Below are 18172 nucleotides of genomic sequence, written 5' to 3'. Positions count from 1 at the left end.
TATATATATATACACTTTAAGGCTTGTCATAGATATCTGTCGAGATATTTACAAGATCCCTCGTTTTCTCCTTGACCTGTTCATCTGTTGATGACTATGTGAAAGTAAAGCGAGACCATACGTAAAGTCCAAGTTATGAGCGAGACCCAATCCCCAAACCAGCCCGTCAGGGACAAAATGCGCACAGGAAACCGTGTTTACTATACGCAGGTCATTACTGCTTGTTTTGAAGATCTTTCTGAGGTAGATGCTTGTAATGACGAGGACTACCATGAGTGGGATAAGGAACGAGATTTTCTGACGACCAAATGAATGTTAGTAATATGTCACCTAGGAGCTCAGGCAGAGGCACGGCGTAGCATCAGGAGGTCAGGGCTCAAAGGGTTAATTTAATGTTCATTGGCTTCCTGTCCTTCTGTGTTCTGAAGTCTTTGCTGTCCTATGTATTATATCAAAATACTTCAGAATTGAGACATTGGTTACAAATGATGATGACACCAATGACAGGCCCTGTTCTGTTATGGCTCATAAAAAGAACCAATCTGTGTTGAAAATACTGCAGGGAGAGACAGCGAGAGAGAGAGAAAGAGAGAGAGAAAGAGGAGAGAGAGAAAGAGGAGAGAGAGAAAGAGGCGAGAGAGAAAGACAGAGAGAGAGAGAGAGAGAGAGAGAGAGAGAGAGAGAGAGAGAGAATGCAGCTTAGACTATAGTGGGTTTCAGAAGGCTCTAGCACTAACTACGTTTTCCATACAGCCATTATGAAACTAATAAAGAACGCAGCTGCAGATTTCAATGTTTCACATCAATATCGTACAAAAATGAAGTGTAAAGTGCCTTGAAACACTCGTTGGTTTCTGGTCTGTCAACCCTCTTCATGTGTAAAGACAGAAATACGCAGTTGCAAGCGCCGTAAAACCTTATCAAAACTAAACTTACTAAAAAGACAGAAGGTTCTTCCACAAAAATTATATGTGTCAGGACGCGGTGGAATCAGGCTCTTGTCAATTTTAGGGCATGTAGAGATTTTGGTATCATCTTTAAGCGTGTTCATTTGTCTTCCTTTGGATTGAATAAAATCAATTTATTTTGACTAGAGTAAAAAGGCAATATTTGCCGCCGACCGAACTATGCGGCCACTTTCCTTATAAAGTAAATAACTCTGGTCTTGTTTCATTTTCCCAACGGAAACCAAGCTCCCGGGATGCACAGGCATGAATCACATGTTCACAACAAAGATGGTCTTGATAGGCAGCAAAGTTTGAGAGTGGCAGTGGTTTGAAAAATTTGGTTGATCAAAATATCCCAAAGTGGATATTTGAATGGTCACTTGTCCATGGTCATTACAAAGCTTTCTTATCATATTTTTATTCGATTATAGGCTCATGTGTTGAAGTAATGAATAAATATCATGTGTAAATGTCTTAAAATAAAGAAAATAACAAAGGGGACCTAGGGAGGGGGTGGCCGTATAGTTATTCCCTTATTTTTTAAAAAGGTCTTCTTGCGATCAGGAACAGCTGCAAAAGGTCTACTCCATTGGAGAAGGGGCATTGTTGTGATCAGTTGCTAACAGTTCCCATTTAACAGAAATTTAGCTTACATAAATGCATTCAGAGAGCCTGGTTTATAGTTCTTGACTTCAATGTGACAGATCAATCGAGACTGCCCCCCCCCCCCCCCAATAAAAAACAAACAAAACCAACCAACAAACAAAAAACTCACAAAACAAACCCAAACATAGGGTTGATATCTACACACAACGTATAACTCTATATACTATTACTTCTGGCCTGGTGTCCTCACGAGACCATCGAAAGAGGTTGGAATAAAAAACAAAAACAAAATAATAAACATTTTAATTTCAAAGGAATGACAGAAATGGAACAACAATGGGGAAAGCAAGTGGCTATTCTCCGGCGTCGTGCTGGTCAATAGATTAGAAGCTATTCTCCGGCGTCACACCGCCTGTCTATTACTAATAATTTGTTGGCGCAGATTTGCAAATACATCTCTCATCTGTCTTGGAAAAAAATTCCCACAACTTTACAACTTTGTGCCACTTCCATTGATGCAAACGATAGGTTTTCAGACACAAACTGCCCCAATTCCTCCAATTTAGAATTATGTTGGGTGCAAGAAGAAACGTGTCCACAACTATTGACGCGAGTTCATAACAAAGAGCGAGCATAAAAAGGAGTGACATTTTCACTGTTCACAAAAATGGAGATGCGACAAGAAAGCACTGAAGTCGCGACATATCAGTTAAATTGATCGAAAATTACCACAACAAGTTAAACAGCTAGCTATACTATACGACTAGACAAGATTTTAGACTCAAAATCAATTTTGCTCGTTTACATAAACAGAATCATTATTTTGAAATAAGCAAATGGACGATGGAAATAAATGAACAAAATTATGTAAAGACAATTACCATAGATAAAATATAATGAAAGGTAGACTTACTAGGCCTAGTTATAACGCCGGAGAATAGTTTCCGATCTATTGACCGGCGCGACGCCGGAGAATAGCCACTTGCATGGGGAAAATAGTTTTAAAAACCTAAATTTTAAGCTTGTAAACAGTCAAACCTTGTTCATGGCCCTGTTGCGATCCTCAATAACTTCGAGGAGGGATGTACGATGAGAATCCGCGCCTGATTCATTGCGTTCTTCCATTTCGGTCGCCATTTTGTAAACATCACCATAGTAATGACTGACGCTCTTCAGTTTTCCCGTTGGACCAAGATTTATTAACACGACGGTATTTGCAAAAATAGAAATTAAACAAAATAAGAAAATAAATTAAAATCTAGATATAAGTTTTAAAAAATACGCCCCCCCCCCCCAAATAAAAAAATCCAATGATGGCATGTTGATCATTTTTATCAGAAGTGTTTATCAACTATTTAAATGATACAAGATAGTAATTAATTAGAACTGAAACGAACAAGCACATCGAAAGTATATTACCACAACCAGGCGAAGACACCTCAAAGGAAAAATATTTCAGCTTCAGTGTTACAAAGGAATTGATGGTTAAAACTAGCTTGCATTTTCCCTGTCTTTGATTCTTGTTCATTTCACTGATGAACAGAGTTGTTGAAACGCTACCTGCCCCCCCCCCCCCCCCCCCCCCCCCCGCCCCGCTCCTGCTTCTTTTATTTTTGGTCCCATTGCCACTGCACTCAGAAAACCTTGGATGTTTCTGTTAATCTAAAATCTATCCATGATAGGTCTAATCCAATAACATATCTTTTGGAACGTTCAAGCATTCCATCTGTGAATGATGGGTGCGCAAAAGCAAAACAAAACAAAGAAGTAAAAAAAAAAGGTGTAAATACGCCAAAATAGAAATTGGTTATTTATGAGAAACGGAACCACTTGAACGGAATTTGATGGAATCAATCATGCAGCGTGAAAAGCGAAACATTACTTGTTGTCCAGGTTGCTGTGTGTTACATCCAATTTAGCTGTTAATCTTGGGTGAACTGCCCTTTATGTTCAGATTTTATTATCTCTGTTTCAGTCCCTCTGTCTTTACCAATTCGTTCCTTCGTCTAATAGTTACTTATTCTATAAAGATGAGTCATGTTTTTTATCGAGGATATTGTATTTTTATAAGAATGAAAAATTACTGGGGTTTTTTTTATATTTCGCTTTGCACAAGCAGTTTGAACTTGTATAACTTCTATGGCTCTTCCCCCTCCCCTCTTTTCTTTTGAGATAGAACTAGATGTTACAAATGGAACCGGTTCAAGTAGATTGCATGGCGGTAGTTTGTTTGCAGTTTTTATCTATGGTTTTTGTTGGCAGAAATAAACAAAATCTGGAATTCAAGTAAGCAGTACGTTTGCCTTTTTGCGCGTTTCGTCAAATTCAGCCACGACCACAGAAGCCGCCTATGAAGTGCACACGTGGACAAGTAATATGGATATACAAGCATAATACATAAAATAGGAAAAAAACACATGGATGCGTGTCTATGGACATGATAGTTATGACAGGAATCTGTCAGCCTCGTTAATGGGAGGGAGATTTTAGTGTGGCTGATTTTTACTTCCTGTTCACTCGCACGTCACAGCTGGTCGTCTCCAGTCCGACCTGGCAATTTTCGTTTTAGAAAGAAAGTTGTAACCACGCCGCATCTGGTATGTTGTTCATGTTGATGTTGTCATTAGATCTATGTTGTTGTGCGTTGATTTCACTGCACCACTCGTTATGTCCATGAGGTTGTGAATGCTTTGTTTTTTCTTGTGGTAAGATTGTTTTATTATTTGATCCCTAGATCGGCCGGTCGAGTGGATTTTTCTGTAATCAACGATGAAGACGAAAAGAAAGAGGAACGTTTCTAGTAAACAGAATGACAGGTGAGCGGTCCGAGAACGGACTGAACGGTGTAAATTGTAGCCTCCTAAAATTGTTTACTTTCTCGCATTTAATTCCGGGGGAAGACTTCCAGAGCGTCCACTCTAAATTTTATGAATATTATCCTCAATGGCCATCAAAATCAGTACGGAAGGCCTAAAGCATACCTGCCAACCCTACAGAAAAAATTGGGGCGCTTTTTCGGTAGTTCCCACCCCCCTTATTTGATAGAGCCTGACCTACATCTAGATCTATATACGTTTGATTCGCGGCAAGCTAAGATGTCAAACCTAACAACTGCAAAACATTAAATTGTGGTAAAATTCAGGGGGGCATGCCCCCCGGAAACCCCCCACCTTGTTTTTATTCGGTCAGGGGGGCAAGCCCCCCCTGAAACCCCCCTACTCTTGGCTTGGGGCCAAAACCGGCGAATAACAAATGCGGGGTGGGAACTACCGGAAAAGCGCCAAAATTGGTAGATCACCGACTTTAGGGTCAAACTACCGATCCACCGATTTTGAGATGAAGCCACCGACTTGCCCACAACGCCAGGGGCCAAAGCACAATTTATGACTAAACTTAAACGAAATGGAGTCACTAAGGTGGCCGTCTTAGACGGGTGTTATTGCTTTAGGCTTAGTGTGATAGGGGTTGTGTGTTGAAATAAGGTGGCCGCGGCCGCGTTGGACAGGTGCCCGTTTTACACAGTTAATTTATATAGAAAAAATGCAAGGGGGGAAATGGAAAGTGGCCGTTTGTACAGGTGGCCGTCTTATAAAGGTGGCCGTCAGGGCAGGTTCAACTGTATAAGAAGAAAAAATCAAGGTATTTTCGACTTGCATCACGGCAGATAGTAATCTATTTAGAATGCATGAAACAGTATTAGTATATCAAATAAAATGATGTCCATTTCCCAGTCCCCCAGTTACATTGACGATGGTACTGTTGAAAACTATAATAAGTCTGGGATTTTTCCTTACACAACGTTTGAAACAAATCTATGGCGGCATTTGCTGAAAGTTACTGAAAGCCTTTTCTGTCTTCCATAATAGTGGCAGCAGCCATTTAAAAAAACCAAACAAAACCCGCTGATCGAGTCGACAAACCACCCTGCAAAAGTTACAACAAATTCACTGTCAAATTTGCTCCTAGCACCACTTCGTGTTTTAAAAAAAGCGTTTTTCTTTGCTTAAGTTACCTCTAAGAATGAAGATTTCCATATACGGTGTAGTTTTTAAACAAAAGCCCAGAATATTTATTATAAGGTGACAAAGAGAGCTGTATTATTGAAGCTGCCTGCCGGTGTTTTGGCTACATTTAATGCACCACGTGAAGTGGCGAGCCGAATCTATAAGTTAATATATTGTAGATTGTTCATGGCCTCTAGCATTTCTTGTTCTTTAGATTACTTGGTATTATTTTACTTTGACTCCTGTCTCATGCTCAGGTATTTGAACTTTTACACTTTTTTTTTTTTTTTTTTTTTTAAATCATCGTTTCTTACATGATATATTCAGGACCAGAATCGGGTGGAAGGGCCCGTTGCCACACACACGTGCACACACACACACTTTACTTGTTTATTTTTATCCATTTTACACAACTGATAAGTTTTAAAAAATATTTAATGGTTTTTATACAAACCCTGTCACACCACCCACTTTGGGAAGAACGTGAAGTTGGCAGTAATGGGGGCTGGGTGTATAATGGGAAAGCATCGATTGCCATCTTGACTAGTGATAGACTGGTGGAGACCAGAGACGAACTGGCCAGTCTTGACTCATCTAGATCTACAGATCTGTCTTCCGTGATTGCCACGTGCAGAGGGAAAATGAGTATAAAGAAAGATTTTCCTACCAGTAGGCCAGCTTCTTTTTTCAGGACAAAGTCAAAAGTTAGTAATTCTATGGGTTAATCAGTTTGCATGTACATATAAATTGATGCCAACTTTTTTCTTTTACCTTTACTTTTACTATATTTATTTATGTTTGTTTAGGAACCACAGCGGCTCTGATTCCAATGACGAGGGTAACATGGAAGACATATTCACTGATGAAATTAATGACTTTACTCAAGCCAGAAATAAAGTAAGTGGAATAGAGTCTGTAGAGAAGCGAGACACTTGTGCTGCCATCTGGGAAAACTGGGGATAAGTCAAGGGCAGCAATCATAATCGAGCTGTGGGGTTAAAATCTTTTTTTTGGGGGGGTCACAGATGAAAAAAAAATTATAAGCAGAGAACATCTATTTTCAGAGTCTTTCCTTTCCAAATCCAAAAGACTTTCTCAGAATAATCTTTTAATTGTGTTAATTTGAATTATTTTTATTTATATAACATGTATATTGTTTTTGATAAATAAAAGGGTCTGGAAACTTTGTTGTTGTTTTTGTTTTGCCTTTCATGGGGCTGTTGGTGTCTTTAAAAATTTGCTGCCAAATAGTTCATTTTAAAAAGATCAAGAAATGCTGATAATCTTAAAAAAGCTACAGATTCAGAAATCCATTTACTTCAGAAAAAAACAAACAGGTGTCAGTTGTTTAATAAGCATTCCACATGCGCTAGTTTGAATTTTAAATCCAGTGTGGGGAGGTTTTTTTAATGGAGTGTCTCGTTCTGTCTGCATGTGACGTGGTATCGTTCCCATCAGACCTGGATGGCCCTAACAAGAAGTGATGAAAAAAATATGGGGTAACACCCGCAGTTGCATTTTTTATATTTTATTATTTCAGAGTCATTTTTACAAGTCCTTCTGTTTCTTGTGCCTACACTCATGTGTCAGTGTGTACTTGAATCCCTGTTGGAAAACTGAGTGCTGGTTCCTTGTGTGAATATAATGCTCTCTGTAGTGTGTGCCTGACAAAAGGGCCCATATGCCATGATATGCTAGCAAGGTTTATTTCAAATTTCAAGCTAGAGCCATAAAAAGGTATTTTTTTAAAATGATCACTGATAGAAAAAAAAGTGTTGTTCTAGCAGAAAATTAAAGTTTTACTCTATATTGAATATTCCCAGTTCCAAAAGGATTAAGCTCAATAATTTAATTATGTATATTTGTAAGTAGTACAAAAGTGTTTTTTTATGAGGTGACTTGAGAAAGTCTGAAAAAGAAGAGGCTAAAATAGACATATTAAAAATTATTTTTGAGTCTCCAATTTTAGCGTAATCTAGTAGGTTTAATTTCTACTACATAAACTCATCTTAAATATATGGAAATATTAAGCATTATCTCCTGTACACTATGTAGTGTGAATGAATACATTTTCCTGCTAACATTCCAGTGGCACTACATGTGCTTGTAAAGGGTAGACCCTGAGGAAATTCAGGTCAGCATCGAGTTTGACAATTTCTCTATTCACATCAGTTTTGCTTGTCTACGGTTTTTATAATGCTCTACTAGACTTCACGTCCTTTTAAAACTTTTAAAAAGTACACTAATGTTTATTGTATCAAATACAATAATGAAAGGTCCAGGTTCTTTTCTTTCCCTTTATCGTTTCTGTCTATAGTATCTGTCTGCTTCCTCGTTCTATATGATGAGCATTATAGTGTATTTGCACTTCTCTTTACTTGAACTCAAAATATCAAATAATACAAGTGAATCAAGGGAGAATGGCAGTTAACTGGGGGGGGGGGGGGGAGAAAAATGATGTAATTAAAGTCACTTTAAAGCTGTATTTCTCATCTCAAACACTTATTTTCGTACATTATGTTACAAAGCCTGCAATATTTTCAAAAATATAGTGCAAATCTTCAGTGGGTGTTTGGCTAGTGCTCTTGGTGTGGTTTGTTCCTTCTTTCCTATCAAACAGGTATCATCCTTTTCCCTCCTTTTTGTTTGTTGTTTGTTACTCTCTTGTCTTCAGCACTTTTATTATGACCTAATTTTGTTGCAAGTGCAGTAAAACTTGTACGAACCCCATGGAGCACTGCCACTGACTGAAGGGTCTTTAGGCCTTTCCCAAAAGGGGAACATTTCTCATTCTAATGCACAGTAGAATTGTAAATGGGCTGATTCATGTCACGCTCATAACTGTGCCTGATCTACAACGGGGAACTGCTGCTTTTTCTTTCCTAATCCGTACTTATCGTCATTTTCCCCTTCTTCTTTTGTATGTTTGTCACACTCTTGTGACCCGCTATTTTCGGGGTGCCTTGATAGTCGAAGCAGACTTTGTGCTGTTGAAGCTAGAGAGGTGAGCAGAGTAAGTCTGATTCCCTGTCAGGACTTCTCTGTTGACATTCACCCCTTGGCGCTCATATGACCTTATGCAGTTGCGAGCGCCGTAAAACCTCTACTACAACTAAAACAAAACTCGGACTTGAAAAAAAAAGTATCCGAAAATTTTAAAAAATAACCCAGCTGACTTGGAATTGAAAAACCTTTTATATGGAACTGCTTTTACCCTATTAAAAAAAAAACCCAGCTGATATATGGAACCTTTTGTCTAGCACTTCAACATTTATTTCTCTTTGGAAGTCTGACTCCTTGGGCTTCGTATAGTAATTTTTGCTAGCAGAATTTTGTAAAGGTATTCCAAAAAGTTCTTTTATTACTTTTTTTTTTGGTTTTGTTTGTGAGGCAGCAGTTTGGCTCTATCTGTGCTTTGCATGCAACAGATGTGAGTTCTATACCCACATGGGGAAGAGTTTTATAACAGAGTGTGTCTGTCATTCTTCTAGGATTTGTCCCCTGCAGAAGATAGTTCACTGTATTTGCAGCATCTGTATCTGTCTTGTGTTCCATGGTCTGTGCTAGATGGTAGAACATTTCAGCCTTATGGTTAAGTCTCATGCAATGCTATTGTTTCTGTCCTCTCCCCCCCCCCCCCCCCCCCCCCCCGTAATGTACTTCATTCATTGTTGACAACTTCTTCTTTCCCTCTAGATTGAGCTGGGTGCAGTACTGAAGGACAGTGATGAAGAGGTGAGTTGTCTGATCGTTGTCTGAATCTTGACATTACAGTTTTACATTACAGTGACACAGTAGAGAGGATCATACTACAGCAGGCATGGGCAAGTGATGATTTCTGTGCTCAAGACTACAGGAGTTTCAGTCAGCATCACTGCAACCTACACTTCCCCAGTCTTTCCAACTCTGACTCTAGAACATGCTCTCTTTCAGTTTTTTCCTCCACTTTGTCAGGCCCAAATATGAACTTATTTCTGCAATAAGCATAGTTTTGCAAGCTTTTATGTCTTTATGAATGCTAAACCCAGACATGGTTCCGACAGTTGATTATCTGGCTGGTCCAGTGGCCCAAACCAATACTTTTCTTTTTTCAAATAAAGACCTATATTATGTGGTGAAGGAAAAAATAGAAATAAATTAACGCAGACTGAAGTACCTCACAAAAGGTACCGCCCCACCCCCTCTGACTGATTTGTGGTTGATCCTGCTTTTGTCCCCCTTAGATCCTGATTTTTAGATTTCATAGAGTGACAGATCTGCATACATATTTATATATATATATTTAGTACAATTTAAGGCTATTGATATTTGCTCCGCAAGACTTATTTTGTGGGGTGTAATTCTGAGAACTGTTGTGCAGGTGAGGCAGTGCTATTAATTCAACGAACAATGATGACACAACATGCCTTCATGATCACCCTAGAGAAGAAAAAGCAATAGAATGCTAGTGAGGCATGTGTTCACTGTCACAATATTTGGCAGAGAGAGCTGTGGTCTACCGGTGTTGTCTCATATACAAATTGGTTATCTGACGGATCATTCTCCTGCTGTCTGGTGAGGTAGTGTGCTATTAGTGTGGGTGGTGAGATTGTGGCCTTACTTCACTTTACTTTTCCGATCCAACGGCCTTTTGGGTTCTAGCCCTTCGGTCTGGGATTGTGGCCTTGGAATTACAACTTTTCTGCCAGCCAGTGATGTCATATTACAAGTATGTACGAAGATGTTTTCTGATAAAATGCTAAATTTTTGGCAAATGCCTTTATGTTGAGTGTGTACTGCATTGACTAGGATATGACCACGTGAGCTTTTCCTCTGTGTCTGTCCACCAGGAGGAGCTCTTTGCTTTGGCCAGCGACGAGGACGACAGTGATGAGGAGATCAATGAGTGGTCCAAACGTCTCAAACAGGTCAAGTTTCAAGCTCGACTCGACAAGAAGAAGAACCTGTCAGGTTGGTCAACATTTATTGTAATCTGTGCCGCCAGTGCTCTCAGAATCATGGTGATGATGATCGATAACTTTTTGGGGGGGGTAAAAGTCTTATGGCACTCACAACTGCATATGGTCAAATGAGAACGTATAGCTTGACTTTGGTATGATGACGTAATACTGTCTGCAGTAGTTGCTGTTATGCGGGGCTTGCCGCTGCCTGAATTTTCGAAGGGGGTATAATCTACTTATACACATACATTGATAACCAATTAAATTTTATGTTTCAAAGATGACACTATCCCTACCCCTGACACACTTATGCGCAAGCCCCAATCAAAGATTGAACTTTACTGACTCATAATAACACCCCAAAAAATGATAGTAATATCTTTGGCTTGTCTAATTTTCTCGCTGTATATGTTGGTGCCTGGCAGTTTGAGGACTCAGTCCATCATTTGATTACATATTATGTGAGTCATCTTGGTGAAATCAGGCGCTTGTCAAAATAATAAATTCAAAGAAATTGGCATTTCTCCACCCGTTTGGCAATTTTTACCAATTGTTAACATTTTTTCGCTCAGCACTATTTATGTCCATATAAAAGCATATTCATGTGCACATTTTACTGGAACTCGTTGATAACAGGCTCAAAAAAAGGACATTTGTAATTTCTAAGAACTCTCAAGCTTTGAAAGTCACTAAACTTTGGCAGCCTTTTTCTCTCTTACTTTACCTCTGAAACAAGGCGACCCCCACCTCCTTGAATCGCAAATATCTCGACTTCTATTGTGATATTCAGGATAGATTGCTATTTTTCTTCATCGAAAGAAAGACAAATGAATAAGCTTTGAGATTATGCCAATAACTCCGTAAACCCAAAAATTGACGAGCGCCTGATTCCACTGCGTCGAGACACATGTTTACCGGGGGCCAGAAAGTAATGTAGTTAGTCAAACTCCACAGCTTATGGCTCACAAAGCATGAATTGCTGTTGAGGATGGCCTTTCTGAAGTCCCTTGAGTATGAGAATGGGATCAGAATTTTTTGAAAGGCAATTTGAATGTCCCCCTTTGAGGTCTGTGCACAAAGTTGTCCTGAAGCAAGCCCATGGCCTGGCACAGAAACCAATTTTTAATTTTTCTCTAGGTCAAGCGAATTATCTCCTGATTTTTAGTGGACTTGTCATGTCTAGATCATACTGACTTTGAGATACAGTTGATTTGAACTTGCTCAAATGACCACCTGTACAGGACGGTTACCTTTACAAATAGCCATTCCCATATACCTCCTATTATTTTTTAATAAACATTATAATGCCACTGTGTAAGACAGCCACTTGCCTAAGGCAACCGCTTTTCTCCTCGACAAAGGGTAGCCGTCACAGACAAGTTCGGCTGTAAATTACTGTAGTCTAAATCTGACATGTTTCCCTGTCAAACAAGTTTTAAGTTGAATCTTTTTTCAGATGCTCCTGAGAAGTCTTGGGGTCAGAAGCGAGCAGATTTCTATGGATCTGGAGTACGGAGGAAACCTAAAGAAGCTGGTAAGAAAATGTTGAAAGTTTGGCTTCTTTCTACAGACCGATATTGCTGTTGAGGGACTCCTGATGAAATGTTAATGTGCCACATGTATTAGACCTGCATGTTTGCCGACAATCGTCTGAAATCCGTCAATCGCGACATGACCCGCGAGGCGGCCGATGCTATCGCTAGGCCCACCTGTATCAGTCAATGTGCGTAGTGCGAGGCCTGGCCGACTGCCAGCGCCCCCCTTTTTTCCCGTCGGCTTTGTCGGCACTTTTGTCTTTGTGCCGACGTCGGCGTTTCCGACATAATTGTCGGAACCTGAGTAGAAATGCGAATACGAAAAAGGACGACGACCTAAATGATCTACATTCAGTTTCGTGATCGAGCGGCCATTTTGAATTTCGTTTTGTTGACAAATTCAATTGTTCAGATCATGTGGATTCATTCCAGTCCGACTCACTTAGATAATAGAATCTAGATCTAGATTTATACAGATCATTATAGTCCTCAATGGAGGATTCATATTCCAATTCTATTTTGTCAAACCCTATCATAGGTTGTGCTGTAATATTAATGTTGGTAAAAAGCATATCATCAGGTGCGTGAATTATTTATTTATTTAGAATCTAGACTCAGCTGAGCCCCTCTGTTCGGAATCGGATGCAGATTTCTAGTTCAAGGCCTATTCCTAGATTCTAGATCCTATTCACTTGTTCTACAAGATCTAGATCTAGACTAGATCTAGATTTATTTAGTTTACTAGATCTATATGGAGGATTCATATTCCAATTCTATTGTGTTATTGTATCAAACCCTATTATTATAGATCTAGCAATATGTAGATGTTGGCCATTATATTATGCTTCTTGTAAGCCTTGTTTGTTTTGGAGTGTGGTTTTTTAATTAACATTTTTTTTTTCATTTTGGACTTTTGCTGGCCTTTTCACATGAGGCTCGTTGCAGGTTCTTTTTTGGGGTAGGGGTAGGGTTAGGTCTCTTCTTTGTTGTGTTTGTTGGGGTGGTCGCTCGTTACTCGGAAGTCCTTCCTTATGACACCCACAAAAGCTCTTGGGGGGTTGCGCAAAATTTTCAGACAATCTGGCAATGAGGCTCACATGCAGGTCTAATGTATGCTTTGAGATGATTTTCCTGCTGCTCTAATATGTTTTATAAACTATTTTAATATGTATGAGACTGTCTGACAGTGCTATCTGAGCATTGGTGTAAATTGAGAGACAAAAAGAGAGATTGTATGTGCATGTGTGACAGATAGACTTTGATGTACATGAAGGTACCATTGTCTCCTTCAGTCATTAATTAACTTGGCAATTGAACTCGGCGCCCTTCAGAACACTGATGTGTTGTTTTGTTTTTGCAGAGAACGAGGAGGAAGATGAGTGGCTCATGGAAGCCAGGGAGATCGAGAAGTTGCAGCAGAAGATGGATGAGGAAATGGACGAGGAAGACTTTCTCGTAACTGGCCTGGGACAGGTGAGCCTGGTCACATCATGAGCAGACTGCTCGCGGAAAAATTATAATAAAAATGTTAATCAAATGTGTGATAATAAATATTTGAAGAGCACAGGGGGAAAACGACTGCAGTCACAAACTGAAAATTGTGAAATTTCATATTTGTTTGACTGGTGGTTTATTGTTAAGTGTTTTTGAATGGGAAATCTAACAAAAATAATTAACCAACAGTTTAAGGCGTTCAAAATTGGTACCCTCGCGATTTTCAGTTTGTGACTTCAGTCGTTGTTCCCCTATAGTCTTCATTTGTAACAGGGTGATAAAAATGATGAAATAAGCAAAATAATGGGATGGCAATAATGTTGCCAGTTATAATGTAATTGTCTGAATTATGATGATAATGGTAGTAGTAAAGATAATAATAATAAGATGTGTTTCTTTTTAGCCAACCACCCATTATGTAGCCCAAGGCGTGGGCATGTCTGGTATCTCTTAATTCTAAGACAGACTCACACCTCTATCTCAGTGAGGTACCCACACATGCTGTTATTTACTTGTACTGGTGCTTGTGTTCTCACCCTACTCACCTCTTGTAGCAGCTGGATGGGAGAGGGAAAGAGGGGGGGGGGGATGGGGGTGGTGTATGTGATCACTAGTAGGTCCTACTTTTTTTTTCTTCCTTCCAGTTGCTTCTATCCGTCTGTCTGTTTGCCTTGTTTTTTTCCCTGGCGCTTAATAACATTTCTGTGTCATGCTTTTCTCTTTGTCCAAACAAAAATCTCCTCTTTTTGCCTTGTTTTCATTTGTTACAGAAGGCTGCCAAATCCAAGAGTGGTGACTTGAAGGTGAAACGAGATTTGTCAGAAAAATACAAAATGGAGGTAAGCTGTTCAGCATGAAATGCGATATTGCTCTACATATATGTGTAGCAATGCCAATGAAAATTTAAATTTTCACTTTTGCCCCTTATTTTTTGGTACCTAAGAAAGAATTTTCAATTCTAATAATCACGCTTCTTGAATTTTGAGAATCGGCTCATAAATAAAAAAGTTATGGGGTTGTAAAGGTCGGCAAAATATGGATGACCCACATATAGGAAAATACTCCTAAAAAGTGGACCACGCAGTAGTAGATTCTGTAAGAAAATCGACGATATCTCGGTAACTAATCCGAGTGTTCGAGAGAAACTTGGCTACCCGATGTGTTTTTGAGTGTAGAAATCATTTCTGCAGTCAGATTTACTACCAATTTCGTAGTTATTTTGTTATAATTAAAATTGTTGTGTACATATTACGATTTTGCGAAAAAGGGGTGTCGGGATGAGTCCATTTTATTTATAGCATCGTATCACAACATGGGATCTTTAAGAATATATGTCGGCAGCGTGACTAAATAATTGCAAAGCTTTTTATGATGACTTTAGACCATGCCAACCGTAAAAGATAAGTTAATTCAATCTAGCATGCCGTACAATTAAAAATTCTTTTTCCCCGTTGAGACGCGAACACCCCGAGACGAGATAACCTCGCCTCGGAATACCCCCATTGCGATGTTACAGGGGAATAGAGAGAAAAACAACCGGATGCGCGCGCCCGCCATTGCCCTATTTCAAGTGACCAATGAACGGGTCCGGAATAATCATGTGGGGATTTGTAGGTCACTTACATTTGCCACGAGAGTGAGGGGAAAATGGCCGGTCTCCGTGCGAAGCCGCTTTGGATAGGGGGGTAGTCGTAGATTTACTATCGGGTCTAAACAACTACTTGACACAGAACTCTCAAATTTGAGCACACTATAGAGGATAGAAAGATCTATTACCATCTGGGCGTTGAAATTCAAACTCCTTATAGTTTTCGGTGTACACGATACGAAAGTGTTCCCGACACCAAAAGTATAGGTTAATTTATGTGTACGAACTTCAACGTCCACATATCATTAGTTTGCCCTATTTTCTGATTGGTTGCCGAGTTTCATTCGGATTGGTTCGGAAATAGAGCAGACCGAGGTTGACAAAATTAGTCACCTACGCTTCGGCCGGGTCCGCAAAATCGCCCGTAAACGGGGACCAAACTTTCGCCTCGCGGGAAAGCCCGATTGGCATTGCTAATATGTGAAGCATCATGGTGAAATCAGGTGCTTGTCAAAATAATGATATTAAGGACATCAGCATTTTTTTCTATCGCTTTTGGCAATTTTTATACAATTTTTGTTTCTTGGCTCAACACCTTTTATGTCCATTTAAAAAATAAAACCTGTGGATTTTACTGAAAGATGTTGAATAAAGGCACAAAAAGGTACATTTTCAGTTTCGAAGGATTCTCAGGCTGTGTAAGTCACCAAACATTGACGGCCATTTTCTAGCTAACTTTCGCTTTGAAACCCAGGTGACCCCCCTACCTCCTTCAGTTGCAAATACCTTAACTTCCAGTTAAGATAGATGTGTAATTTTTCATCAAAAGAAAGAGGAATGAACAAGCTTCAAGATGACATCAATAACTCCCCATGTCCAAGAATCGAGGAACGCCCCATTCCTCCTTGCCTTGATAAAAAAAATGATGTATAAAGCAACATGATGTGTAAATTTTGGGTCCCTGCATCTCATTTCCACAGGATCTGAAAAGTTAAAGGTTTTTTGTTTTTTTAAATTTCCAGTTTGCACCTCACAGTCCTACCCTAGGGAGAGGTGATAAGTGCTATCTTTGCTGGCCCGAACATGTTTCCTACTTTTACCACACCCAGCAGAAACTTTCATGGATGGGGGGAGGGATTTGAGAGGCTATATTGTTGGATTGTTGTTTTTTTTCCCTGGATTTTAATTAATTTTTTTTTTCCCCATATAAAATTTACCTTTGGGAGAGGGGAGAATGGAATATTCTGAAACACTAGAGATATTCTAGCTCTCCTTTTGTTGCCCAGCATAGTTACTACCATTTGCGCGATTTTAGTTAGAATTTGTGGGTGGTTGTCGGGCGCCACTGGTTGGTCGTACTTCTTTACTTTCCCGTCTGTTGTTTCTGTCTGTCTTTCTTACTTTTTCCCAGCACTACATGACCATTATTGTGTCGATGCGCTTCTCTTTACTCAAACAAAATTTGAATTTGGCTTGTTCCCATCGACTGCGCACTGCATGATTCTTCTTTTTTAGAGAATGATTGTGAATGTTTTATTTATGCAATTTTGTTAATTAAGGAGGTGGGCTGCTTTGACCCACTTTATTAGGGTTATCAAAAAGGTAAAGATGGTGTGTAAAAAAAATGTCCTCCTCATCGGGAATAGAACTTATGCCCGTTTGGCGCATCATGCAGTTCACATTTACTCTGCAGCTACTAGTTTTGGGGCGGTTGATGTTGTGTTGTTGGTGTTTGACATCCCATCCCCATAGACAATGTTTTGGTCATTTGTGAAATGTGCTGACAAAATGAGTTGCTTCTCGGATTCGAGCCCGTTGGAAATAGATACCTCACGCTTGTAGGAGCAGTGTTTGCAATTTGTAAAGTGAAATGATAAAAGGCGTGTTGTACTTAAAGAACATGGCGTCAATGGAAAATCTAAAAATTTGACCCTAAAGTTGATTTTTGGCCAATATCTCCTATTGTGGATTGCGAGAAGTAAAAAACAACAGCCCAGTAACTCACTTTGTCGGCCCACCTCACATTTAGTCCAGGACTGTATATCCTGACACAGCTTGCCAGCTGACTGAATGACAGATCTTCCGATAGGTTGCCTTCTCCGAGTGGAAAAGCAAACTCGAGCATAATTTTTGTTCAAGGCAGGGTGGTTGGGAGGGCGGCCTAAGCTGACTTTTTCACTTTTGGCGCCAAATTTTTCATTTTGCCAAATCGGTAGCCTGATCAGTTATCGCCTACTTGTGTGAAACTCAAAGTGAAACTGACTCGTTTTTTTTAATAAATTGGATTTCAAATTTCGGAAGAATGTCTTTTCTTTATTTGGTTGCACTGACAAAAAGGCCTTTTTTTCTCGAAACTACTGGGGGGGGGGGGTGTTATACTGAAGACTTACTGTTTGTCTCATTGCCCTCCACAGCTACAGCAGCAGCATTACCCACAGATGGAGCCCCTGAGGGCAGAGCTCAGCACATGTGTATGTTGCAACGTTTTTCTCACAGTTCGCTGTCTTTGTGCCTGTGTCTAGTTGTCTTACCGTACTTGTACACGTATGTCTTCTTATGTTTGGAGTGTTTTTATGGGCACCTTGTATGCGTGGGTGCGTTTGAGTGTGGTTTAATTTTTTTTGTTTGTGTGTCACTGTCCATGTGGGTGGTTGGCGGGTGCTCTGGTGTGGTTGGCTCCTTCTTTCCTTCTGTGATCATTATCTCTCATCCTTCTTTCCTTCTGTGATCATTATCTCTCATCCTTCTTTCCTTCTGTGATCATGATCTCTCCTCCTTCTTTTTTTGTATTTGTTACTTAAGCATTAAAACGCCTCTGACCTTCGGCACTAACATGACCTAATTGTGTTGCAAGTGCTGCATAACGCTCACTAAAACTTAACTTACATAACTCCCCGGGGGTGGTGCTAATGACTGAAGTGTCTTTATGCCATTCTCAATGGGGGGGGGGACATTAACATTTCAAGTTTTTATGCACAAAATTGTAATTGTAAATGGGCTGATTCATCAATGTCATGCTCATAACTGTGCCTGAACTGCAACAGGGAACTGCTACATT

The 18172-nt window shown here is 39.7% G+C and overlaps 1 protein-coding gene and 1 long non-coding RNA gene across 3 annotated transcripts in view; one reads left to right on the top strand and one right to left on the bottom strand.

The window, feature by feature from the left end:
* LOC118477424 overlaps nucleotides 1-2741 on the bottom strand; it is a 13630-nt gene extending 10889 nt beyond the window's left edge. The window contains exon 1 of the long non-coding RNA XR_004858372.1: nucleotides 2592-2741. This is a non-coding gene — a long non-coding RNA (uncharacterized LOC118477424). The remainder of the gene's footprint in view (nucleotides 1-2591) is intronic.
* LOC101856331 (something about silencing protein 10) overlaps nucleotides 1-18172 on the top strand; it is a gene marked incomplete in the record, with an annotated part of 39192 nt that overhangs the window by 4205 nt on the left and 16815 nt on the right. Inside the window, 9 exon segments of one of the 2 annotated variants that reach the window (XM_005094845.3) lie at nucleotides 3906-4150; nucleotides 4288-4369; nucleotides 6364-6454; nucleotides 9254-9292; nucleotides 10387-10507; nucleotides 11954-12031; nucleotides 13393-13505; nucleotides 14297-14365; nucleotides 17529-17585. In XM_005094845.3, the coding sequence (XP_005094902.2) occupies nucleotides 4323-4369; nucleotides 6364-6454; nucleotides 9254-9292; nucleotides 10387-10507; nucleotides 11954-12031; nucleotides 13393-13505; nucleotides 14297-14365; nucleotides 17529-17585 (615 nt within the window). 2 annotated transcript variants of the gene reach the window in all.

Source organism: Aplysia californica, unplaced genomic scaffold (genome assembly GCF_000002075.1).
Source record: "Aplysia californica isolate F4 #8 unplaced genomic scaffold, AplCal3.0 scaffold00090, whole genome shotgun sequence".
NCBI lineage: Eukaryota > Metazoa > Mollusca > Gastropoda > Aplysiida > Aplysiidae > Aplysia > Aplysia californica.
Note: the sequence above shows the minus strand (reverse complement) of the source record. Positions and strands in the feature narration are given on the sequence as shown.